Source organism: Podarcis bocagei, assembly GCF_964188305.1.
Source record: "Podarcis bocagei genome assembly, chromosome: 14".
Taxonomy (NCBI): Eukaryota; Metazoa; Chordata; class Lepidosauria; order Squamata; family Lacertidae; genus Podarcis; species Podarcis bocagei.
Window position 1 is genome coordinate 44,654,512 of NC_138139.1, and position 26,987 is coordinate 44,681,498.

The window sequence follows — 26,987 nt, forward strand, 5'->3', positions numbered from 1 at the left end:
TTTTTCATGTTGTAAGCCACCTTGAACTATGGAAAATTGTGATGTATACATGTTTTGTAAGCCACCCTGGACTCAGATTTGCTCAAAAGTACAAAAATATTTTAAATTAACTGTTAATTTATTTGGGGAAGAGCCGCAGCTGAGTGGCAGAGCATCTGCTTTGCATGCAAAAAAGGTTCAATTCTCAACATTTCCAGGCTGGGCTGGGAATATCACATGTCTTTAACCCTGGAGATCCATGGCTAGTCAGAGTGGAGAATACTGATCTTGATGGACCAACAATCTGACTTCTTATGGTCCCAATTAAAGCTTCCCAAGGCAGCTTCTTATGGTCCCAATTAAAACAAATAAAAATAAACATGAACACTTTCAAATCCGTTTAGCAGCAAAGTGAGGGAAGACACTCAAAAACAGAGAAAGATAATCCCTTTTATACATCAACATGACTAAACAAGTCAGGATTTTCTCTAGTCTCCCACCCTTGGTCAAAAGACAAATATTAGAATTTGATGTTAACATTTTTCTAGGGTACAACAACCTACATTTTCATTCTTTGAAGGAAGGGGGGGCAGAATTTAGCAACAAACAGTAAGAGAAAAAATGTGCAGAAAGCCTTTGAAAAGTTCAAAATACAGGTGACACTCCCCACAAATCACCTCAAAGACATAGTTCAATATAGTCAAAACCTCGGTTGTCGAACATAATCCATTCCAGAAGCCTGTTTGGCTTCCGAAATGTTCAACAACTGATAGGCAGCTTCCGATTGGCTGCAAGAGCCTCCTGCACTCTAGTGGAAGCCATCTCAGATGTTAGAAAACTGGAACATTTACTTCCAGGTTTTCGGGAGCCAAAAAGTTCCCAAATGGAGGCGTTCGGGAGCCGAGGTTTGACTGTATCACAGTAGGTTCAGGACCTCACAAAGTAGCACAGCTAGCCGAAGAGATGAATTAAAACCCCTATACAGTGGTGCCTCGCAAGACAAAAAGAATCCGTTCTGTGATTCTCTTCGTCTAGCGGTTTTTTCGTCTTGCAAAGCAAGCCCATTGAAGGATTAGCGGATTGGCGCTATTAGCGCTTTTAGCGGCTTATCTGCTGATCAGATCAGCTGATAAGCGACTTAGCGGCTTAGAAAAAGGGGGGGGAGGGAAAAAAACCAGCAGGAACTCGCAAGACATTGTCGTCTTGCGAAGCAAGCCCATAGGAAATTCGTTTTGCGAAGCACCTCCAAAACGGAAAACTCTTTCGTCTAGCGAGTTTTCTGTCTTGCGAGGCATTCGTCTTGCGGGGCACCACTGTATTTTACTGGCCATTTTGCTATTACAGAAAACAAAAGTCGAAAGGAGGACTCAACCCCCATTTAACAGGAAAGTTTCTTCCAGCGTTCTATCACCGTCAAGGCTAAAGCAAAGCAGGCCAGATAACTGAGCAAACACTGACCTCTAAAGCAGTGTTTCCCCACCTTTTTTGGGCAACGGCACACCTGTTTAATCAAAAAAAATCTCGCGGCACACCACCATTACTGCCCCGTGACGTCAGCGCGCAGCGTCACGCCGGGAGGGACGCACGAAAGTGAAAGTTTTCACTTTTTTCCCCTCCCCCTTGCCGGGGAACCTCCAAGCTTTGGGGGTGGGGGTGGGGAGGCAGCAGAGCGAGGGACTGAGGGACGGCGGCAGCTGAGGCGGCGGCGGCTGTTGTGGTGGTGGCGGCGATAGCGGGCGGAGGAGGGGGCGGCGGCGGGAGTTGCTGCTGCTGCTGTTGCTGCTGCTGCCCGGACATGCCGGCCTCCTCCTCCTCCTCCGCTGTCTCGCGCTCCTCCATTTGCACGCGCTGCCCCGCCGCTCGGCACCACCACCGCGGAGCCGCCCCCGGCTCGACGCGGATCCTCGCCGCCGCCGCCTCTCGCCGCCCGACTCGCCCGCCTCCCTCCCACGGCACACCAGCCGATGTCTCACGGCACACTAGTGTGCCGCGGAACACCGGTTGGGAAACACTGACCTCTAAAGGTCCCTTCTGATAACTGCATCTTTACCTGCATAAGCTCTGCCCGCACAGGTTGGATGTGATCATACAGGAAGTCTGGCTGTAGGAAATTCGCTTTTAGCGGCTTATCTCCTGATCGGATCAGCTGATAAGCGGCTTAGCGGCTTAGAAAAAGGGGGGGGGAGGGAAAAAACCAGCAGGAACTCGCAAGACATTGTCGCCTTGCGAAGCAAGCCCATAGGAAATTTGTTTTGCGAAGCACCTCCAAAACGGAAAACTCTTTCGTCTAGCGAGTTTTCTGTCTTGCGAGGCATTCGTCTTGCGGGGCACCACTGTATTTTACTGGCCATTTTGCTATTACAGAAAACAAAAGTCGAAAGGACTTTAACAGGAAAGTTTCTTCCAGCGTTCTATCACCGTCAAGGCTAAAGCAAAGCAGGCCAGATAACTGAGCCAACACTGACCTCTAAAGGTCCCTTCTGATAACTGCATCTTTACCTGCATAAGCTCTGCCCGCACAGGTTGGATGTGATCGTACAGGAAGTCTGGCTGTAGGTTATCCACACACAGCTCCAAAGTCCGCAGGCCCTGGCTGACGAGCGTCTGGGATCCATTCAAGGCAGAGACCAAGGGATCCATCAGCATTGGCAAATAAGGAAGGAGGGAGCTCAGTCGGACTGGCACGGTGAGGCAGAGCTCCACAAACAAATCCTTCATGTGCTGCTTATGCAGGCCACTTTGCAGCATGTTAAGTCCTGAAACGTGACAGCTGGCGTCAATAACAGGCCAGATTTGCTACCAACAATCATGGGCATAAAAAGGAGATGTATATCCCGCCCCCCCCCCGCCCCCGGCTTCTGCTCTGACCTTGCAGTAGGTTTGGGAGCAAGGGCAAGAATTCCTGATACAGGAGATCGTGGCTCCCTCCTCCAATCGATCGGAAGAGAGCTCTGAGCAGCAAGAAATAGTTGTAGGGCTCCTTGGCTGTCTGTGCAAGTTCCATGGAGCTGTTCACAATCTTGTGGAGGTGTGGCTGCAAAAAAAAAATTAAAAAATCGAGAAACAGAAGAATAGAGGTTTTTCTTAAGGTGCACTCACACTGCCAGTTTAACAAGAAATCAGCAAAATATTTCCCAGGGACAAAAAGGCTCTTTCCTGGGAGACTGGAAACATCCTTCATTTGAGGTTTTTAACCAGAAGTTGGATGGCAGAGGTTGCTTAGTAGGGGGGTTGGACGAAATGACCTTCTGGATCCCTCCCAACTCTATTATTCTGCAGTGGATGAATTACTAAGCTTAAAGAAGTTAAAGTAAATATATAACCAGGACATTTGATTTTCCTGCAAGCAACGGGAAGCATATCCGCACGGCACAGTGGAACTTTGGGAAATCAAGTGAGAAGATTTTGGGTATTTTTCCCCTCCATTTTTGTTTTTTACTTAATAGAAGAGTTCTGTTGAAAGCTTGCAAAGTAACCTGGCTGAAAGCAAGTGAGTTTGTGTTTGGTCTGTGTCTGGATGGATGACAGCCTATGAACTGTAGGGACATGGCTTAAAATTCTATCGTGAAAGGAAGGCCAACTATAAAAAGGTACCAAATGATGCATCCATGGAGGCAGACAAGGCTATCAATGACTACATGGAACCAGAGGTAACAGTGCCACTGAATACCACTCACTAGGGGACAAACAATGGAGGAGAGCTGTTACTACTTGTGGACTTCCAGAAGGCGTGTGACTGTTAAATAAATAAAGTGGAGATCTGCTTATTATAAAAGGAAGGGGAAACCAAAAAATCCAAGGGGATCCTGGGGATCAATGGACTGAGCCAATGAGCTCAGCCCCAGTTTCTGAAGCATGCTGTACCATTTGTCATCCTATTTCCTTGTTCTCTCACACAGAACTGCACCAAGCTAACGCACAATGCACAAAGGGACCAACATGATTAGCACAGTACAATTTGGATTAATGCATCCTTAGAAATACAGAAGAAATTAAAAGCCTTGTGCAAGCTATTACAAAAAAAAAGAAGACAGATCGACAAGACTCGGCCCAGGTACAAACTCTGAAATAATTATGGGTTTTATTAACATCTAAAGGCCCTAGACCTTGCTTCACAATTGCTGCGAATAGCTTTCATCACTCAAATTAAATTGTCTACTCAAGGCCACACCATCAATTCTTGAGAATCAAATAATTTAACAGGCATGGAGTGGCGACGGCAGTATATCACACCATTTAAATTGGATTTGCCGTTTATAAAATGAAAGTGACCTTGGTTCTGGCAGCAGAATAAGGGAACACAATGCATCAGAGGCAGGATGCCTTACACATTTGGGGCTCCTTTACAAGACAGGAAGTGCTTGAGTTCAATTATTAATCCACGAATAATCAGGACTTCCTGGCAGAGGAACAAAATAGTGCACTGTGTATTTAAAACAGCAAGCCATCAAAGTCCAATAAGGAATGAAAAGTGCCAATAAACTCTCATCGGAAGCAAAGCAGCTTTGTAAACATTGCTCAGGAACCAAATAACAACTTACATTCATCCAAATGTAAATCTGAATTCTATTCTCCCCACTTTGAATAGCAAACTTTCCAATTTTATGTCACAAACTGCTTTTGGTTGATTTGCCAATTGGTTGATTGGTTTACCAATTCACATACATATGTATACAGTGTAACCTCTACCTGCGACCATAATCCGTTCCGGAGGTCCGTCCGGAGGTCGAAACAGGTCGCTGGGAGAGGCACCGTTGTGCGCAGGCGGCGATCACCACTCCTGCGCATGTGTGACCAGCGGCAAACCCACTGGTTAGTTCCGGGTTTGCTGCGGACGTTGGGCAAAATGGATGCAAGCGGAGGCAGACATAAGAAGAGGTTTGACTGTATATAAAATCTACTAACAATAACATCAAGGAGAGCCTAGACAGTGGCGTTACTTATTCTGGCTTTAGAAAACTCTCAGGCAGTGTTTTCTCATTATCATGACGTAAACTGGGTTACAGAGATGTTGTTGTTTTAATTTTAATCTTTTTAAAGCAGAAACTGGCTGGCACGTGGCCATCGCTTTGTACTACGCTGTATGTTAGAGAATGGCTAAAACAATGAAATTGAACTCAAAACTGCTTTCAGAACTGCCCTCTGTTTCAAAAGAGGTTTGCTGTATAGCCTGATGCCTGAACGAAAGCAGCCTTGAATGCACAAAGAAGCCACCATGACAATCTTAAGATGTCATGTTTTATAGAGAGTGCACCTCCTTTATGATGCAATCCTACACAAATCCACTCAGAAAGGTAAAGGTACCCCTGCCTGTACAGGCCAGTCTTGCCAGACTCTAGGGTTGTGCGCTCATCTCACTCTATAGGCCGGGAGCCAGCGCTGTCCGCAGACACTTCCGGGTCACGTGGCCAGCGTGACGAAGCTGCTCTGGCGAACCGGCAGTTTACCTTCCCGCTGGTAAGCGGTCCCTATTTATCTACTTGCACCCGGGGGTGCTTTCGAACTGCTAGGTTGGCAGGCGCTGGGACCAAATGACGGGAGCACACCCCGCCACGGGGATTCGAACCGCCGACCATGCGATCGGCAAGTCCTAGGCGCTGAGGTTTTACCCACAGCCCCACCCGCATCCCACCAAATTCAGCAGGACTTGCAAGGTAAGTGCATATGGGCTTGCGGCCTAAAGCTCAAAATCTCATGGGAACTACACACTCTTTCTCTCTCTCTCTCTCTATATATATAGTGGTAGATTCCATAAGATTTTCAGCTTTACACACACACACACACACACACACACACACACGTACATTTCAGAAGTCAACCCTGGGCGCATTAAGAGATCTCACCATTTTTACCCGTTTGCAACATTTACCTTAAGCATCTGTTCGTTTTCCGCTGCAAAAAGTGAAACGGAGCCAAAGACTAACTTGAAAAGTTTGAGATACAGGTTGGAGAGCTCCACGTTAGAGCCCATCTCAGGCAACCGATCCAAGAGATACTCCACCAGGATTGTGGCAAACAGAGCTGAGGTAGTTGGGTTGGCCAAGAAAGAATTGGCAACAATCTGTCAAAAGGAGAGAATGAAACAATTAGGAATAACCACTGGCAATGATTTATTTTTTCAAAAAAACATTTGCTTAACGTTATCGGTCACTGAGTTGATTTCAAATTGTTTTCAAGTAGCTTGCCTTTTTACAGATTTCATTTCACTGACATCCCATTTGATTCCACAAGAAGGAAACAAGAGTAGCAAGCTATGCATCAAATAACAGTTCCTCCAAACCACTGTCCATTTCCAGTGAGGACAAGAGCTATTGTCAGTTCAACTTAGTGTAGTTTATTGCTTAACCCAGCGTTTGCTAACCTGCTGCCCTCCAGATGATTTGGACTACAATTCCCATCAGCCCCAACAAGCCTAGCCATGCTGGCTGGGGCTGATGGGAACTGAAGTCCAAAACATTCGGAGAGCACCAGGTTGGCAAAGCCTGGATCAGCCGTAAAGGCGACAGAATGCCAACACAGTGGCATGTTAACAAAGAAATCTTCCAAGCTCAACAGAAAGTTTTTGTCAGGGCTCACACTACTATCAAGTACACAAAACATACTACCTGAAGGGCATAGTTCTTAGAGATTCTTTCAACCATGTATGGAACTGTCGTCTGGAAGATTTCTTTAAAAGTCAGAGCATTCATCATTGTGAAGACGCCGGCAAAATGCTCCAGGACCTCCTTCTCCTCTTTCATCCTGACGGTCTGGCAATTTGCAACTCGGATGTACGTCTGCCCATTCCCAGCTATTTGAACCTTTTGCAATGGAGACACAAGACAGGATTCAAGTCAACATGCACCCCCACCACCATTTGTACTGGCTTCCCGTCTCAAAATATCCAAAGCAATTGAAAAGCCGCAAATTGAAAAAATGATTTGGAATAAGCCATGGAGATTAAAATTACAGAGCAATTAAACAACAGCTAGGATACGTGCCTGATAAATATCCAAAGCTTGCATTGCATATTTGACCAGCTTGATGTATATTTGTGTCTCTTTAGGTTGCAGCTGCTTATTGGGAATGAACTGAGCTTCTGAAAAAAGAAGAAAAGGAATTGAAAGAGAAATTACTTTTTACTGCTAAAAAGTGTGCACTTGGTGCAACAAAATGGGAAAAACTAGAGCAGCTCACAACAATTAATCCCACAGTTTAATCTGCTTCAAAACTTTGAATCTAAAAGGTGCCCCCAATTAATCAGGCATCACATTTAAAGATGTATACGACTATTTTTAAAATGGGTGCTTGTATTTTTGTATTAATACGCTGTTCACAGCTTGGGGGGCCTTTCACAGACACTCAAAGCCTAATGCAATAAAATCTGCAGACAGCAAGCAGTATCTTAGACAATTCTCCCTTCTCCCACATCACTACAGAGGAGGAATTTCACCTACAGTACATGCATGCATCACCTAAGCGCAAAGGGTGTTTCTTGTTTCAGAAATAATAATCCAGAATGTAAGAAGAGTCCTGCTAGATTAGGTCAATGTCCCATCTAGTCCAGCATCTTGGTCTCACAGTGGCCAACCGGATGCCTACAGGAAAACCCGCAACTACCACCCCAGCAAAGGAACACTCTCCTCTCTTGAGGTTTCCAGCAACCGATATACCGTATTTTTCGCCCTATAGGACGCACTTTTCCCCCTCCAAAAATGAAGGGGAAATGTGTGTGCGTCCTATGGGGCGAATGCAGGCTTTCGCTGAAGCCTGGAGAGCGAGAGGGGTCGGTGCGCACCGACCCCTCTTGCTCTCCAAGCTTCAGGAGAGCCCCACCGCCAGCCCCACAAGGTTGGGGGACAGAGGGAGGCTGTGGTTTGGAGGCTGACGGCGCTTCTCCCCGCTGCCTGCCCCGCAAGCTCCGGGGACAGCTGGGAGGCGCAGCGCGTCTCCCCGCTGTCCCCGGACCTGATCTCAAGGCGGGCGGCGGGGAGAAGAGCGCTTCTCCCCGCTGCCGGCCCCACAAGCACCTGGGGGGGAAATAATTTTTTTTTCCTTTATTTCCCCCCCCAAAAAAACTTGATGCGTCCTATGGGCCGGCGCGTCCTATGGGGTGAAAAATACGGTACTCATATGCATATTTTAAATAAATGGGTAACTAAAACCCATATGATAAATTGCTTTTTTTAAAAAAAAAAGGTTGCACCACCCTATGAAAAAAGCCCAGGTAAAATTCGAATCATGCCACCTTACCACCAGGAGCTTTGCAAGAAGTGATACCCCAGGTAATCGTCTTGACGCCGCAGACCAAGGTTTTCACCAAGCTTCGGCAATCCGTGACTTGGAATGTTTGCTTGTCTTCCTTCTCCTTCTCCCCTTGCTTCTCAAAGACAGGCCCCGGGGCAGGGGCCACGGGAGTGGTAGGAGCAGGGGACGGAACAGGAACCGGAGCGGCATTTCCTCCAGCCGGCACACTGGGCAAGGCGGCTTCTCCTGCCCCAAGTTCAGACTGCGGCTTGCACTTTTTAAAGATCACGGAGAGCTGATAGCGGGCAATGGTGTGGAATTTAAGGACGAAAACCTGGAGGACAAGAAGCACCGTCACAACAAAGTAAGATTCATCATCTGAATCTAGGTGTAACGCCAAATCCGACAACCAGTGAAAGAGGCTGGAATGATACTGGCGTTCACACACACCTCCCTCTGCTAGAAGGCAAACCAACACTTGCCATTAGAGCTGGACAAACTATGGTTTTGAACTTGCCCTCCAAACTGGGATCACAAAGCAGCTTCGAACTATGCTTTGCCATTCCCTGTATGAAGGGCAAGTGCAAGCCATAGTTTTGTCCATTCAGATGTAATGACAACCGGTGGTTTCCCTCTAAACAGGAGGCAGCACAAAATAGAAGAAGCGAATGCATGAGCCCAAGGGTGGTTTTCAACTCAGGTTTTAACTCAGAGTAGATCCATTAAAATTAATGGAGCTAACTTAAACATTCATTCATTTCAACGGGTCTGCTCCAAGTAAAATTTTGTTGAATAGCACCTCCAGTCCCAAGTAGATCAATCTACCTTTTCCATTTAGTTATATATTTAATTCCACCTCCTCAGCACAGAGGCCTCGTTTCTGAGCAGCTATATGATTTTAATGAATATTTTCATTCCAGCGCCCCTACTTTAAATGCCACAGTACCTCCAACATCCTCATGAGGATGTCTCTGCCATTTCCATTTTCCTGTTCGCTCTTGGATCGAATGCAGTCCACGAGATTTAGCAGAAGTTTGCATGACATGGTCTGGATACTGCTGGGCAATGATTCGTCATCAATATTCTTAGCAAATAACTGGACAGCAAGGGAGAGGTCATTGAGCGGCAAATGCTGTCGGACATGATGAACCAGATCTGCTAAAGTGCTGTACGCAAGGGGCCTGGGAACACACAAAGAACAAATAAACTAGTTACTTTAGCGTAATATCTCCAGTTTATGTGTTGAGACGATATGTGTGAAGCCAACATAGACGTCCAACACACAGTGATGAGGAGTGAAAGGGTGGTAACCAATGCTGGTCCTACTCACAGAAGACCCATTGCAATTAATAAACAGGCCAATGGGCCACCCAGTCTAGGATCCTCTTCTCAAGGTGGCCAGCCTAGGAGAAGCATGCACACAGGACCTGAGTGAAAGAGCAACTCTCTCCACTCATGTGATTCTCAGCAACTAGTATTCAGAGAGATCCTGCCTCTGATGGTGGAGGTTGTTGGAGTCTGTCTGTCTCAAGAGACAATGGAGTACACCTCCGGGGACAGAGTAAAACTGCTGTTAGCAGCACCCAAGTGACCTCTCTAGGGAGCAAGCCTGGGCAGCGCACATGGAGGTCCTGGGCTGCCCAGATGGCAAGGCCCCACTCCTGACCTCATTGATGTAGTCCAGGCATGTCCAAAGTCCATTTTGGGGGCATAATAAACTGTGGTAGTTTATTTCCTGGAGTAAAATCCTAAAAAAACCTCAACACCTGCAACCCTTAAAAAAAGATCAAAAACTTCAATCCTAAAAAAAGTCAACAACTTTTGTTGGCCCTTTATTCAGCCCCCAAGGCCCTTCACTTCATCAAATCTGGCCCTCTCTCAAAAAGTTTGGACACCACTGATGTAGTCCAAAGGAAAGAAGAGCAATATGTTTGGCACCATCTTGGCTGCAGGAGTTGCCGAAGAAGGCATAAAAGGCGCCATCTAACCTGGGGATTAAACTTAGTAGAGTAGAAAACAGCCATTATGGCACATGCAAGAAAAGATGCCTTGTACAACCATTAACTTATTAGCCGACCCCCTGTAGAGAAGACACAATGGAGAGAAGAGAGGGACTGCACCTGCCAGCAATGCCAAACCATCTGCACATTCAGGGACCATTGAGAAGTGGACATAACTGGGGATCTCAAAATGCACAGAGCTGCAAACTCTCCTTTCTGACAATTCCCTTAATGTATGGACACCAGGGGACTGGGGTGCCAGGAGCCTGTCATGGGTAGGGTCTATAGATGTGGTCCTCCTACAGCCTCCTTGGGTATAATGTTCACATGGAGGGAGGGAGCAGCCCTTTTGCCTTTTTGTCTTCTTCAGCCAATAAATGGGAGCGCAGGTAGGACAAAGACCTGGTTATGATCTTGTGCACCCGCTAAAACATCCAATGCGCTGGCAGCATTAACAGATAGAGAACAAGCTTCATTACGCACCTCAGGGTTTCACGGGCCGTGTATCCAGAGCCTATTAGTATGGATTCATCGAACAATTTGTCCATGCACGGAATAAATTCTGTAGTGAAAAGTGACAAGAGAACGCTGTCATGATGGAGGCAACAAAACAAGAATTATTAAGCAGCTTTAATTAATGCAGAAGGCAGTCCAACTACTGGGCCACCAATCAAACATTTCCTGCAAAATTTAGCCTACCAAGCATGACTTTTAATCCTCGGGAAGTGGCAGTTCTGCCAAAAGTGAATTTAGCATGCTGATCTCTTCAGTGAAGAAAAAATGCCGCAGGTATTTACTTAGCTTGCAAATATTTGTTTCCTTAAACTGATTCTGAGCACCCTGCCCAAGTTTACTGGAGTAGTACAAACATTTAGAGCCTTCTCATCCCTCTACAGATCAGCAGAAAAACTCCCCTAAGAAATTATGTTAAATGTATTAAGGAACACTAGTATAGAAAGATCTGACCAAGATGTGCTTCTGAAACTGTATATTTCTACATTGTTAATTTCTCTCATTGGTTTAAAGAGCTGAGGGTGATGAACATGCCATTTTACGTTATGTCATTTCACTTCACAACAGCCTTGTGAGGTCGGCTAGGTTTGACTGAGAACACGAAAGCAAGAAACATAAGGAGATTAACATGCCCCTTTCAAGAGTCAAACATAGACATTACTTTCCATATCATTATGCTTTTGTTAATGAGATAAACACACTTAATTAGCAATTAAGTTACACTCAAGACTGCAATCCTTAAAGGAAAGTGCAAGATTAGGGGGTCTGTAGAGCTGGATCCCATGTGCAGAATTAAGCTAAGCTATACCTTTGTCAAATCACGATTTTATAGATCTATTTAGACAATCCAAAAACAAGTTTTATCTAGCACACACCATAAGAAAACGGGCGGAGAACAGAGAATGACTTGATTGTATACAATCCCATATTTCTACTGTACAAAGTAACTGTGGAAGAGTAGTGTAAACTCAAAAAAAATGTTTTTCCACTCTATAGGCTCACCAGCACCTTATGGGGGGCGAGGACTTTGCATTTAATTTGGCAGATTCCAATTGATTTTACATTTACCAATGTAAGATATTAAATTCCCAGGTACCAGCAGTCTGATTTGACCTGTTTGACCGGTTCCAGTTCATAGGCATGGCTGATTTTCTATCCACTTCACGCCAAGTGAAGCGAACTCAAACTAGCTCTAAAACTGCTGTGCTAATTGCACCCACTTGACTCTGGCAGCAACCATAAAGCAACCTTAACAAGAGAGGACTCGTAACACTGAGAACACAGAACCATACCTTGTGACCCACCTCTCACCATTTTCCCACCAACATATTCCAACTATTTAAAATATGCAAAAGGAACATACGGCTCCTCAGGTCCGTGGTCAGAATATGCTTGGCTGCGATGAGAAGCTCCTTTCTCAGGTGAGCTGTTTCTGCAGGACAGTTTGACAGCAACTGCAACATGCCTTTTACCATTTGCTGAGAATACTTGGCCACCAATTCCTGATGAAAGTAAAAATATAGATGCATATATTCCAGCTATATTTATGGCATATATAGGTAAAAATCTCAACTGACTCACACCCTGGTAGAGGCATCAATAAGGCTTACTTTCCACTGTGTATACAGAGGCCCCATCTACAGAGGTGGTTGTATTAAGCAGAGATGGGGATAGGAATCCAAACAAAAAACACAAACAAAAACCAAAATTGGGGAGTGGGTGAGAAGGAAAGTAAGGAGAGGGAATTCCCGCTTTCTTCTACCTCCTATGAATCCTCAGAAATCCCCAGTTATATGGCTTTGTGGAGAATCATTAGTCCTCCATGTGCGGCTGGACAAAAACTCCCATAATCCCCGGTCGTTGGCCATGCTTACTAGGGCTGATGGGAGTTGTAGTTCAGTAAAGTTTTCCCCACCCCCTGTGTTATACAAAGCATTGTTTTACACATACTTTTTGGGTGGAGTTTCAAAAGTGTTTCACTTTCACATGGAGTTTAAAGGTTTCTTATTTTGTTCTCTTTTGATACAGCCCATCCACCCATCGAAAAAAGTTCTGTTAACTAGTGGAATGCATGACTCTCTGCCTCCACCTGTCCAAGAATGCTCGAACCTCTCGAATGGAACTTACCTGATAAATTCTTATTATGTAGGCCAAGAACGACAACGTTTTTATCTGTGCAGCAATGAAGTCAGCATACAGTTCCTTGTTGTAAAGTTTATGCTGCCTGAAAATTGAACGCCAAACAGTGATTTAGTCTTGCCTTTCCTTTTTTAAAAAAGTTACCTCATGAGTGGTGCTTCTTCTTTTTTTAAAGCTTAAACGTTACCATTTACATGGCTAATGTAAAAAGGCTTCGCCAGGAGGTTTCGTTATGTAACCTTACCTTGCTTGTGTGGACACCTGAATAATAATTGTATTCATGATCAAGGGTACAAATTCAGCCACCACGTTATGGATGTTCAGTTTGTACAGCTAAAGAAAGAAAAGAAAACAATGTGTGATGAAAGATGTATGATTGTTGCTTACAAGGCGGTTTTCGAACAAACCTGCAACCCAAATAAGTTCGCAGCTTGATGCCCCAAAAGTTACAGCCGCCCTCCATTCATATGCCAGATAAGGGGAGGGGGAAGCCCTAAAGTTGGGCTAGAAGACAGGGTAGAAATTTAGACACAAGCAGGTTATTTATATGAAGCATTCCAGTACTCACCTGATACATAAGGACAACAATAATGGGCAGCTCAGCTAACACCTTCAAGGAGAGAGAGCCTCGAGGAATTATTGAATGCTGGGGGGGAAACAGAAGCAAAGGGCAAACATTTCCACAAAATGTCTCTTTTAAAATGGGATTTTAAAAAATTAAAAGCTGTTAGCATGAAACACAGTTTGACATCTGCTTTCTTGGATCAGTTTGTTTCAATATAGCTTGCAAGTTTTAACCAACATGGTTTTTTTCTTTCTCAAGCTCCAACTTGGTCCACGTGACCCTGCTGAAGACCCGACAAACAGCTTAATGATGCTGGGCAAGCGGAGGATGCAGAGAGCATCCTTCAGATGAAGGAGCAGCATCAGACTGTTGGGTGTCACTCCCAATGGGAAATAGAAGGCAAGGCGGGGAGTAAGAATGAAGGAAGACAAGGGGAAAGGCAGAGCAGAGAGACATGAAGCAGCACAAAGGAAGAGACAGAAGGGAAGAGGACAAACTATGAAGGAAAGTAGGGCTGCCACAAAGAGTGTGCTTGGCCAGGGCAACGGGGTATGGAGGGATCTGAGGCACCAGAGATAGCTTGGTAAGTGAGAGCATGGTGCTGATAATGCCAAGGTCGGACGTTCAATCACCATAAGGGACAGATGCATATTCCTGCACTGCAGGGGGCTGGACCAGATGATCCTCAGGGTCCCTTCCAACTCTATGATTCTAGGAGGACTCACAACCCCCGTGGGAAGTCAGTGAGAGAGAAAGGGGAGGCAGAAAGGACAGAAACCGATGCTGTATAGGGGAGTGAGAGACTGAATGGGTCAGAAATGCTAAATAAATAAAAACAAAAAGAGTGGTGTCCAGTGATGAAAAGAGATAACCAAACTCCACCAGGTGGCAGACAGGAGGTGACATATATTGCTTATAGATGTATTGCTCAGGTGGGGCTCTCCGCAGTCTCCCATCTTGGCACTGCCAAGGTTCATATTCACTTCATGCCAACGCAGATGCACCGTAAACCACAAGGTTCTATTACAAGCTGGAGTCATGTATTATACATACCGTTCTCGTTTCGCTGTCGTCCCGTTCTGGATTTACTTTCACTACGATCGTCGTGATCATACCCACCATTTCTGGAGTAGGAACAGTGTTGTCGGGGATAACCTGAGGATTCTCAAAGTAGCGATTCTACGGCAAGAAGCAAAGAGATTTTGAAGCATTAACAATAGCTGCAGATCTCGCTGACTTCACAAGCGCTGATAAGCTTACGGAGGTGAAGCACGAATAAAGCAGGGGAAAGCCACTTCTACCAGACTCCGTGGCTGCTGAGGGATGGGACAGGAGGAAAGGAGGAAGAAGAGCGACTGCTTTGGCAATGAGCTCTGACAACAGGCAACTTTGGCAAAACTCATTGTTGATAATTAATACAGAACTGTGAATACCGTACTAAGAATAGTTCAATAACCTATTAGCTATCTCTGGATACAATTAGTGCATGATTATACTGCTGCAATAATAGGCACTGCTGATCATCTATGATTAAATGTTTGCTCCCTACATCTTTTCTTATAATATGGAATTTACAAAGCCCACACCAAGCGTTTCAGCATCCTTCTCAATATACATTCAGGGCTACTGCAATCCTATCTTTCTAATACAGCCCCTTGCAAGGACCAAAAGGTACTTTGAACACTTGAAAGCACTATACAAAAAGGCGGTGTAAAGGTTGTTGTTGTTGTCCCGGCCTTTGAATCTCCAAGTGAATCCTGACAAGATTGAGATCTTATGGAGCTAGTGAGTGGGCGATTACCAGACCCGCAAGCTCCTGCCAATTTTGCAAGGCAAAATAATAATAATCAAAAGTCTTCCAGAAGGCATAAAAGAAAAGATACCAAGTTGGGGTATTTTATCCATGATGGGTCAAAAATGTGGATTTCAGAAGTCGAAAAAAAATAATTAAGACCTACCACTACTTTTGGAAGCTCCTTGTAAATCTGTTTCACAAAATCCAAAAAATGATGTATCTGTGGAAAGGGAGAGAAAAAAAGGATGAGTCTATGTTCTAAAAAACTTTTTTAAAAGCCATTCTATTTCTAGGTATTCACACTGAACAACTTTAAAAACAAAGGAAGTGAACTAGTTTTAGGGCATCCAATTATTTAGCATGCCCAGTAGGATTACAGCTCTCTTGCCAATTTACACAGATACAACCGGATTCATGGATATGTAGGATGGAGCTGTTTAAGAAACTCAGACCCAAGTCCTTTCGGGATGCAGAACCCATTGCTCAATTATTTTATGCATTGGCCATGCCTAAGTTTAATTTGGGAACTTAGAATTCCAACAAGTGATCTGAATTGTCTCTATACTAAAGCACAGTATGTGAAACAAGCAAGATGAATTTGAGCCCTTAATGCAGGATGGCAAATGTGACCCAATAGGCGTTACTGAAACCTGGTGGGAGGAGACTCATAAATGGAAAGAAGAATTAGAGGGGTATAACCTGCTCAAAAGGAACAGACCACCAGTAAGGGTGGATAAGAGGAGATATGATAGCCATCTTCAAATATCTAAAGGGCTGTCACATGGAAGATGGAGCAACCTTGCTTTCTCCTGCTTTGGAGGATAGGACTCAATCCAATAGGTTCAAATTACAAGAAAGGAAGAACTTTCTGAGAGTAAGAGCTGTTCGACAGTGGAACAGACTCCCTTGGAAGGTGGTGGATTCTCCTTCATTGGAGGTTTTTAAGCAGAGCTGAGATGGCCATCTGTCATGGATGCTTTAGTTGAGACTCCTGCAGGCTGTTGCACTGGAAGGCTCTCAGGGTCCCTTCCAACTTAACAATTCTGTGATTCTATATGTTCTCCCACTTGCAGCCTCAAATGGTAGTTAAGATTCAGAGTTATCCCCTTCGTAACAGCCTTAATTGTAAATGCTTGGAACAAGCCAGTTTTTGAATATTTATTTCCTCCCCAAGTAGCACCTCCCTATGCCCCATTCCGCATTGTTTAGGAGCACCCACCACCACCCACCCACCCCACTGAGTTAAGAGAGAGCCTGGGCACCATCACCTAATGGACCTGGTCCATAATACATTCAATAACAAAGGCACGTTCAACAGGTAGATCGTGATCTACCACCAGTAGATCACTGGATGTCTGCAGGTGATCACTGGCTGCCCCCAAAGAAGCTCAACAACTTTGACCTGAACCCCAGAAAAGGGGGTAGATCACTGCCAGTTTTTAACTCTGCGAGTAGATCACAGTCTCTTGGGAGCTGGCCACCCCTGCTGAATAACACACACACCAACACTCCAGAGAGGCAGAGTGGAGCATAGGTAAAAGGAAAGGACAAGACCCTTCCTTATGTGAACTTAACAGCACAATCCTTTATACATCTACTGAGAAGGAAGTCCCAATGAGTTCAATAGGGCTTCTTACTGAGTACACGATTGCAGCCTAAGTTGACTCATCCAATAAGATAGTGTGTACTGTAATAGTAAAACAGCAAAGAAATGATTCCTTTACAAGTATTCTAATAATTTATGAAATATATGCATAAAATCCACAACTATATGCACTTTTTCTCATAACTTGAAGCTTAAGTACTTAATTACAATATTCTAAGGTTTCTGAAACCTCCCAGAGATTTCATAAGGAGACAGCAGCACTGGTACAATTCTTTTCCATTGCATTTTAAATTATTATTAGATTATGTTTCTAATATGACAAAGCACAGAATCATAGAACTGTAGGCATGGAAAGGACACCAAGGTTCATCTAGTCCAACCCTCTGCAATGCAAAATCACAAATCAAACATATCCAAGTAGTAATACAAAAATAAAACTTTAATAGTACAGGAGAAAGTAATTTACCTCTTGTGTGATTGGTGGCCGGAACTGCTTGTGCAATTCAATGATTATCCTCAAACAAATAAGTACATTTTCTTCATTTTCAGTCTAAGTGTAGGAGGAAAGAGAACAGATTTATTATTTCGTGACTGAATTCCTGAACTTTTAAAACAATGTTACAGTTGTCATAGTTTCTGAATTATTCAGAAAAGTGTATTTGCTTCTGTGAAACAGTAATTCCTTAAAAATAATCTTTATTGTCATTTTGTTATGAGAGAAGAAGCCCAAGGTACATAGAGACTTTTCACAAATTACATGAAAATGTTATATAGATGGTATCTAACACCTAGTAGATTGCCAAAAACGCATAAATCAAAATCAAATAAGTGTTGGAAATGCAAAGAAAAAGAAGGTACTTTTTATCATATGTGGTGGTCTTGTAGTAAAGTTAAAGCTTACTAGGAAATGATATATAATGAACTGGAAAAGATGTTCAAGGTAACATTTCTAATATAAAAAAGAAGAAGAAGAAGCTTTTCTCTTGGGAATTATAGGTGTAGAACTACCCAAACAGTACAGAAATTTATTTATGTATAAAAGAAGGGAAATGGTTTATTGAATATTTACAAACAAATCGTAAACAGATAAAGACACTGGCAGAATTACTGTAATAACCTGCAGTTTCAAAAGAACATATAATCAAAATAGATGAATAAAAGATTAAGCTGTTAATTTAGAATATGCAGGAAATGATAAAATAAATTTAAGGAACTGCAGAAAGAGGAGGAAGGAAGTCGAGGTTTGAAATGTTAGAACTATTGTTAAACTATTGAAATGTATATCAACAAAAAACTATAAATAAAATTATAAAAAATAGAGACTTTTTACAACAATGGAGACAACAATAAAACATAATAAATTAGGAAAGGAGGAGGGGAAAACCAGGATGTAGCAAAAACATGCAATGCAGCTTTACACAGCGATCATAGAGAGGAATAAGAAAGTAGGTTAATCTTCTACAAAACCTCTCCACACAAGTAACCTGGAAAATTGGAGGTTTGGTGCATTTTGCATCTCAGTTGACAAATGATTTTTTTTAATGCCACATAAAATGAAAACGGTCTATTTTTTACTTGCCCCTAAGGGCTCTCATTCGCTGCATTGTGTCTCATATACAAGCACATTGGAATAACAGAACAGCACGTGACATTTAAACAGTACTCCATCACTTCTAGTTATCTTTCTAGTTATGAAGTTTCAAAGGTAGGTAAATCCACAACAGGAGTAATTCTTTTTTAAAAAAAATGTGGCTAAGATTATATTTTTAAAGTACAGTACCTCTAGAAATCTGAACATCACAGATAAGATATTTTTGGTGTGCGGTCGAAGATGTTCATTTGTTGGTATTCTATGGATTATTTCCAGAACTAATTTTCTCAGTTGCTGGGGAGAGATAAAAGGAGGGTCATCAACTCAAAATATATAACTCAATGAAAAGTCATATGGTAAAACCCTAACAGCTTGAGGAACATGTTAAAGAAAAACACACAGATAAAATCCCAATACGCATAAATAACAAAACTTCCTTCTGGTTTGCCAAAAGGGCTCATTGAAAGACAAAGCCTGAGAGAAAGAGAAGAGTTCGTTTCAAAATATACCTGTGCTGGCTTTTCCTGCAGAAATTGAACCTCTCCATCCTGGAGAAAAGTAAGGAAGCGAGGAATGATGTGTTCCAGGAATGTGGAATACTGCTGGGATGACGTCACATTCTAGTAGGAGAAAGCAATGCTTTAAGGATCTTTATTTCAAACATGTACACAATGTGGAATTAAGTACTTTAGTGAAAGCATGGCAGTCAAAGGTTTCATAGCCAACCACTTCAAGCTGCTGCAGCTACTAAAACAAAACAAGCCAAAAATTCTTCAAATTATTTCGCTCATTTTGAGGACAATGCATACGTATTGCCAGGCTCGAATAGAGGGATGTGCAAACGGTCAACAAACTTGCAATCCTACTGACTCCTTCCCAATACTTGAACTTCAGTGTGTTTCAGCAAGCCCACAAAAGTTAGTAGCCTGCTCCCCTTACAAAAGAAAATTTGCTAGCACAGTTGTGATTTGCCTTGCAATGCTGGCTGCAAAAAAGAAACCCCCTCCACTGTGGCCAGCTTAGAAATGAAGATTACTGACCTCTTAACAGAATAGTTTTTTAAAAACAAAAACAAAACCTACCAAGCAGGATAGCAGTGGAATGATGGAGAGATCCACCCCTTCTCCACCAGTTCATTGTGGTTCTGGGTTGGTTAAGGAGGAAGAAATTTTCCTTCCTCTGTGGCCAGCACAGAAACCAAGCAGACTGCTGAAGGAGAGATGGAACAATCTGTCCCTCCTCCACCAGATCAAAACTCACCTGTATGGTATACCTGGTGGGCTATGGCTCACAGCAAACGTGTTATACTCAAGGCTAGCTTGATTTGTATCTCTGCACCAAGCCTAAGTAGATTTGGGGGCGTGGGACAATTTTAACTATCCTGATCAGATTTCAGTTGGGTGGGTCTCTAGTAGAGAAGCCACCTTACATAATTATTGTTGGAAATCTCTCCACAAAGGTCTACAATGTTTAGATCAGTACGACAGCGATCTGATTTTCGTTACCTCAAAGTTTTCGCTGACTTCTTGCATCATCTTCAGCTTTGTTTCATCAGCTACAAATCAAGAATGGAATAATAAAAAGGGGGGATTAAACGACATGTTTGACAGATATTGAAGAAATGCTCTTTGACCACACTCGAAGAAGCAGTCAGATCTTATCAGTTTAGCTCTCATGACCCAAATTGTGAATTCCACAAATCACAACTCTCACTCAAACACACCTGCACTCATCCATCTCCACGCAGTCACACACAAGGTTACTTTTTCAGGGTTCAAGAAAATATTTTTCATCATTTTGCTTCTTCATTAAAGCAAAGCTTAAGGTGACCGTGGAGTTTACTGTACCATGGCCCGGTGCAGACACAACTCTGGCTCACTCCAAATCCTGATTTCTTGGTCAGGAACCAACCTCAGGCCCATATTCCCTTCACTCTCCAAAACAATTTCCTTTTCTCCCTGAGGACCTTAATCACAGTCTAGCATTCACTCTACAGCAATGCTACTACCTAAAGTGAATGCTAACCAGGTTCACTCTTCACCCAAGGTTTGCAAACCCACTTCAAACTTAAGACTTTACACTGCGGTAAAGATGGGGACTCCTGCTAGCATCAAGAATGCTCAGGATTGGTACAGATAAAATTCAAAATCATGCTTAAGGCCAATAAGAATTCACATATGACAGGAAAGATGAAGGTTGAGCACATTCCCAAATTTAGGTTCTGATTTGTGGGCTGCAATTTGCAAGAGCCTGTGATACACCTGCACTAGGCCAGTGTGAAGAACTCGTCTAGCAGATGAAACAAAAATAGAAGAAAAAACCTGAAAACAAACGTACGTGTATTGACATCCGTTAGAGCTGCCACAAACTGGAGGTATTTTTTCATTAAAGTGGTTTGGTCAACCACAGTGGGTCCTTGCGTTGAAACAAATGCCATTTTTCCCTCGTTTGAATGTAGGTTATCACTTACAAAGAAGAGTTAAAGACCTCAAGGATCAGTCAGCCTGTTAAAAACAAAATGCAAGGCTACTTTAACAAACAATAATAATAATTTAGACCCCACCCATCTGGCTGGGTATCCCCAGCCACTCTGGGCAGCTTCCAACAAAATATAAAAAATAATAAAATGCCACAAACATTAAAAACTTCCTGATACAGGGCCGCCTTCAGATGTCTTCTAAAAGCTTTGTAAATCTTTATCTCCTTGGCATATGATGGAAGGGTGTTCCACAGAGAGGGGGCTACCACCGAGGAAGCCTCAAGAGGTGGACCTCAGTGTCCAGGCTGAAAGATGGGGGTGGAGACGCTTCATCAGGTATACTGAAGCTCATTCAGCTATACTGAAGCCCGGTGTCAACTCACGCATAGTGGGATACCAGGATCACCCCAACCATCCACATAGGATGCTTCAATTGCCCTTCATGCATTGAATTTCACCTTTGAATAAGGAACAGCTCTCCTAGGTCCACACATGAGCAGGCCTCTGGCACACTATCTATATAACTCAATTTTTGCCGTATAAGGACCCAAAGCTCCCACTGCTGCATTTTGCAACCAACTGAAATGTCCAAACACTTTTCAAAGACAACCAACCCCACACACTGCAGTAATCTAACCTGGATGTGACCATGGCATGTTGAACAGTAGTCAGATTTGCATTCTCTAAAGAAGGATGCAAACTATGTTCCTAAGAAGGTACTCCAAGCCTATGCACAGTGACTCAGGTGTAAGAACCACTGTAGAAAGTGGACTGACTTCTAAGCTAACATGCTTAGGATCCAGATGTAAAAGTGCCTTTTCTGTGTTTTTCTGAGAGTAAGCAGTAGCCAAAATGTGACTGCAGAACAGACTGACGTAATGGCATTATACTTCCTGCGCTTCGACTTACGGAGGGAGAAACAGAATTACCTTAAAATGAGCTAATGTTTTCCTTCCTTGCATGTGTGACATTGAAATAATTATTTAGGGACTGAAATGAATTCTGCCCACTCTGTTGTCAAATACGACTGACAAAAGTTTTGAGGGTGGGGCATATGTGCATCTGAATTAAGATGTTTTAATTTTCCTCTCAAAATATTTGTTATCTAAATTATTATTTATATCAAAAACTCCTATCCCAGTTCTCTCTTCCCAAAAGAAGTTGCTTGAAGCAGTTTTGGAGAGATAAAAAGAAGCACAAAAATAGCAATGATCAATTATTTAAAAACACCATCACTGGCCTAAAAGCAGCAGCAAAGGAATAAAGACACAAAAAGCCAAAACTAATAATAAACATATCAAATTAAGCAACAACAAAAGCAAAGGCTTGTTTGCAAGGAAATGACTTCACTTTGCCATATATTTATTTTGTAGGCATTTCAGTGCAGTAGTTGGAAGTCCTTCATTAATCATTCTTAGGGCTACAGTGTTTGGCCAGACAAGACGGTCAGCCAACATGACACCCTCCAGGTGCTGTGAACTACAACTCCCATCATCCTTAACCAAGTAATGGCTAGTGGTCAAGGATGATGGAAGTTGTAATGTCTGGAGGGCACTAGGTTGAGAAAGGCTGCTTTAAAAACACACAGGCTTAGACCCAGGAACACACAAGTGCCACAAAGGATGCCCACCTCTGTTCTAAAGTGCTTGCTATGGTGCATTTGTGTATCATCTCTAGAACTAAAGCCAGTGGGATTCTTTACTTGAAAACTAATTACACTTAGGAACATTTCCATCCAATTGCTCAATCAATGTTTATTTAATTAGGTGACAGGGTAATCATTCTATATAAAATATATTAAGGCTGTAGCCAATGTTAGTCCTACTCAGAATCAATCCACTGAAATTGATGGATATGACTAACTTGAGTGCATTAATTTCAGTTGGTGTCTACACTGAGTAGAACTTTGTTGGATACAACCCATCATGCAAAGTATTATTGGAGCTAAACCAGTTGTTGTTGTTGTTAAAAACCTTAAAAAACCTCAAAGACTACTGGAAAACTTGTAAAGGTTCAATTCCCCAATTTCAGTCATTGGCCATAACACAACCAGGGCAAACATGTGATGTTTTCAATTGGTAACAGTTCACATGCATTAAAATAGCTGGGTTTTAAACAATACACAGTAGCATGGGAGCATGACAGCAATCGCTGTTGTTAATGCAGGAGTAATCCTGCCATTTAAACAAATATGTTTCAGCACTGGGACAAATTTTTGCCACTGAAATTTACACACTGAAATTCAAAAGTAACATGTCTGGTCTAAGGCAAACCTTAGTGCTGTAAGGAGGATAAATGGAGAAAGACACATCCCGTTCGCCAGGATACAAATTTTGGCAAGTAAGGATATACAGTAAATGCTTCCTTTCTCCAGCTCCATTCCAATTCAACATAAGATCTTACATTGAAGGGTGGTATATAAACAAACAAACCCCTTCCACATGAAAGCTTGCCTCTGTTTTGGACTGTTTGCCAAACAGACCCCCTGCCCATATACAATCTACAAAACCTCTGCTGTCAGAGGCAGTATGCCTCTAAGTATCAGTTGCTGGAAATGGGAGGATGGTAAAAGTGCTGTCAAGCTCAGGTTTTGCTTGCAGGCTTCCCACCAGCGCCTGGCTGGTCACTATACAAATAGGACGCTGGACTAGATGAGCCCCTGGCCTGATCCTGCAAAGCTCTTATGTTCTTAGCCCCCTAAACTGCTCTCACTTCACTTCTCCAAAGGAGCAACCCATCTCCCCTCCCATTCTGCCTCAGGCTATGAATTTTCTTAGAATCAGAGTTGGAAGGGTCCTCCAGTCCAACCCCCTGCAATGCAAGAATCTCAACTAGATCAGACCTGCAGAATCTTACAACCACAATGTGCCAGGTCTTAAAAGGAAGCACAGCTGGTTGGACTTCCTTGAACTCCCAAGTGAGTATGCATGGTTCTACCACCACCCATGCGCACGCAGAAGCCCACAATTTATCCACACAACAACCCTGTAAGGAAGTTAGGCAGAGCAGGAGCTGCTTAAAAGTCAACCAGTGCAGACTTGAACCCGGATCTCCACTATTTTAGTTGAAGCTATGGAACTGGCTCCCACAGGAGGCAGTGACGGCCACCAAGTCTGCTACGCCGGACCCTTCCATCCTTACCCCCACCCCGTTCTCCTTTCACATAAGACGCACGTACTACGTCATCTGCACAACTACCCCCCTGTGAGGTAGGTTAGGCCGAGTGGCAGCGGGTCACGGGCAAGTGGGGATTCGAACTCGGAGCTCCTCGGAGCTCCGTCCCTCAACTTCCTGGCCCCCCGTGGGGACTCCATCTCCCATCAGCCTCAGCCAGCGTGGCCAGCGGCGAGGCATGATGGGAGCTGTAGTCCAGCAGCCACCCAGAAGGCGGGAGAGCAGGTGAGGGAAAAGCCACTCTAACCTCTACGAGGCGTCAGGGGCCCCTCAGCGCCTTCGGCTGACTCCTCCCCCTCGCAGGCCACGCGCGCAGCGGCGGACCAATCCTCGGCTCCCGTGCGCTCGGCCCCGCCCCTTTCTTCCCTCCACAGCAGAAACCCCGCCTCCTCCGGCCTCCCTCAGAAGCTCCCGCAGCCACGCCCACTTTCCTCTCAGAACGGGAGGGGGACTCGCCTCGCCCTCCTTTCTTGTCCCCCCTCCCCTTTCCCCTCGCCCCGTTTCCTCTCCGTCCGTCCCCCCCACTTTCCCCTCACCAGTCCAGGCCGCGCGGCTTCTTCATGCCTTCCTTTGTTGCCTCCGCGCAGCAGCTGTGGCCGGAGCAGCGACGGAGGCACCAGCGGCGCATGGGCGCCTCTCCTCGCCTGCCCGCCTGCCTCCCCCTGCTGCTTGCCCACCCCAAAGCGGAAGCACACCAAGCGCCACTTCCGGTTAGCTCTCCTCGCTATAGAGATACGAAAGAAACAGAGCAAAGCGCTCCTACTACTTCCGGCCTCCCGTCGAAAAACTGGCTTTCCGCTCTCTCAGGGCAAAAGGAATGTCAGGAAAAGGGGCGGGGTTCATCAATGAGCGGCTGAGAGCCAGAGCGGCGCCGCTTCACGCCATAGAGATTCGGAGCCTTCAATTGTTCACCGGAAGTTTAGGTTGCATGGTCACTCTACAACTTTTCCTATATTTATGTCCGTCCCTCTTCTAGCCCTTCGTCCACCAATCAGCGCGCTGCTGTCTTTCCCCCCCCCTCCCTGCTTCCCTCGGCGCGCAGGGCAATCCTATGCAAACAGTGGGGCGCGCAGGGCAATCCTATACTGTATAGATCTTTACTGGGAAGTGTTTCTATGTTCAGTAGGGCGTGAACTGTAATAAGGGTATGCAAAGTGGTTGTGTAGACCTTATCTTCCTTTTCCCCCTGAATCTTAAGCATCAAAATCATGCCGATATTCAATAAACTTAACAACAACCACAAAAGTCGCCCCCACCTCTCACCCGTGTGTACATTAAACAACTATGGTCCATGCGTAGATGAAAGATGCCAGTTTTATAGATTGTCAGACAGGAAAGTAATGAAAGGAAACCATAATTCCATACAATTGTTGGGAGTCTTGAGTTCCATTTGGAGCTTACATATATTTTCTAAATTTCTCCATTAATGCCACCACTGTCTATACATTTTGTCTCCATATGGAAAGTTGCAAGTACCCTCAGTTTTTCCAGTTTTGTGCAATCAGTTGTCCGGCTACCACAAGCAATAACGTTATTAGTTCCTTAATTTTCAAGAAAAGTAAGGCTGCGATCCTAACATCTCTTACTGATCAGTAAGCCCCATTGAATTCAATATGCCATACTTCTAAGTAGATGTGTATATGACGCTAGCGATACATGGGGAAAGGAAGAGTAGAGATTATAATTCTAAAGTACGATAAATTTTAATACCATAGAAGCCTAGTTGAAATTTCACTGCTTTCCTTTAATCAGATTGTTTTAGGCATGCCATGCTCAGTCACCCTCAATCTAACACCTGCGATGTGGAGATATTAATATTGACAAGCCTTACAGGGTTGTTGTGTGGATGACTGTAAAGCTACTGTATGTGATGCTTTCAGCAACCCAGAGCAGGACTCCAAATCTGACTGGCTGGGGCTGATGGGTAGTCCAAAACATCTGTCCTAAAGCATTAGAATATTATTTAACTTACACATTTAGTCATAATTGTATCAAATAAGGTCCTTGTGTGGCAGAATAAATGGGGGGGGGGGGACAGAAGGATGCTACAACTTAAAAACCAAAATCAATTAGAAAAGGAATATGCATAGGAATGTGAATTTTTTATTTTTGAATGTTTGGTATTGAGATCATTTCCTAAGGATGCAGTGCTAGCAACCTGCATTCTGCATCATACTGGAAATAAAGATGTGACCTGCAACAAAATGTTGCAGTGTAGCGGAGCAGTTCAATGTTCCACTCAGCCCTGCCCTCTTCCATTCCATTGCCTTTGCCATCCAGTTTTTCTTTTTCTTTTTTTCAAAATTTTTTATTCGTTTTCACAGTATTATAAACAAACAAACACACAAGACAAACAAACATAAATCATAGCCTTATTGAAAATTACGCTTATTAACTTTGTTAAGTGACTTCCTCGCTTCCCCTTGGTTGAATTTCATTGCATGTCCTTTTAACAGTTTTCCAAATCCCAATTCTTATGAAATTTAACTTAAACATTAATATCCTTAAATCTTCACCTTATGGAATTAAACATATTAATTCATTACTTAACATAAATAAATTCCTAAGCCAATTAAGTATCTGCAAGCTGTTTTCAGTTAATTTAACTTAACAAATTTAACTAGATAATCATTAAATTTAACCCACTCTTCCTGATACTTGCCATCCAGTTTTTCATTCCTCCTCCTTCCTACCCCTAATTTTAGGGACAGGTGAATCTGTTGATTTCAGATTTTGCCTATATTCTGTGCTTCCTGTGTGTTCTCTAAAACTCAGTAAACATAATTTATTTAAAAGAAAGAAAGAAAGAACAGCAGCTTTCCCCAGCCACAATATTCTGGGGGTTGTCGTTTCTGTATATTTGTTTTGTTTTTAATCTAAAACAAAAACAAACAAACCTAGGAATAACATTTCTGCAGGG

At 43.6% G+C, this 26,987-nt stretch overlaps 1 protein-coding gene across 4 annotated transcripts in view; it reads right to left on the reverse strand.

Moving 5' to 3' along the window:
- Window positions 1–24,739, reverse strand: part of TRRAP (transformation/transcription domain associated protein) — a 176,230-nt gene extending 151,491 nt beyond the window's left edge. For 3 of the 4 annotated variants that reach the window (XM_081169303.1, XM_081169302.1, XM_081169300.1), the window contains exons 1-20: window positions 24,604–24,739; window positions 20,752–20,918; window positions 19,920–19,969; window positions 18,924–19,034; window positions 18,604–18,708; window positions 17,290–17,373; window positions 15,381–15,437; window positions 14,476–14,601; window positions 13,426–13,503; window positions 13,102–13,190; window positions 12,846–12,942; window positions 12,082–12,220; window positions 10,689–10,767; window positions 9,152–9,386; window positions 8,212–8,539; window positions 6,960–7,057; window positions 6,585–6,779; window positions 5,849–6,040; window positions 2,848–3,013; window positions 2,479–2,735 (exon numbers count right to left, since the gene is read on the reverse strand). In XM_081169303.1, the coding sequence (XP_081025429.1) occupies window positions 2,479–2,735; window positions 2,848–3,013; window positions 5,849–6,040; window positions 6,585–6,779; window positions 6,960–7,057; window positions 8,212–8,539; window positions 9,152–9,386; window positions 10,689–10,767; window positions 12,082–12,220; window positions 12,846–12,942; window positions 13,102–13,190; window positions 13,426–13,503; window positions 14,476–14,601; window positions 15,381–15,437; window positions 17,290–17,373; window positions 18,604–18,708; window positions 18,924–19,034; window positions 19,920–19,969; window positions 20,752–20,851 (2,586 nt within the window). In that variant the 5' untranslated portion in view covers window positions 20,852–20,918; window positions 24,604–24,739. Of the gene's footprint in view, window positions 1–2,478; window positions 2,736–2,847; window positions 3,014–5,848; window positions 6,041–6,584; window positions 6,780–6,959; window positions 7,058–8,211; window positions 8,540–9,151; window positions 9,387–10,688; window positions 10,768–12,081; window positions 12,221–12,845; window positions 12,943–13,101; window positions 13,191–13,425; window positions 13,504–14,475; window positions 14,602–15,380; window positions 15,438–17,289; window positions 17,374–18,603; window positions 18,709–18,923; window positions 19,035–19,919; window positions 19,970–20,751; window positions 20,919–24,592 lie in introns of all 4 variants that reach the window. The other variant, XM_081169301.1, reaches the window with a different exon arrangement.
- Between the last annotated feature and the right edge of the window lie 2,248 nt (window positions 24,740–26,987).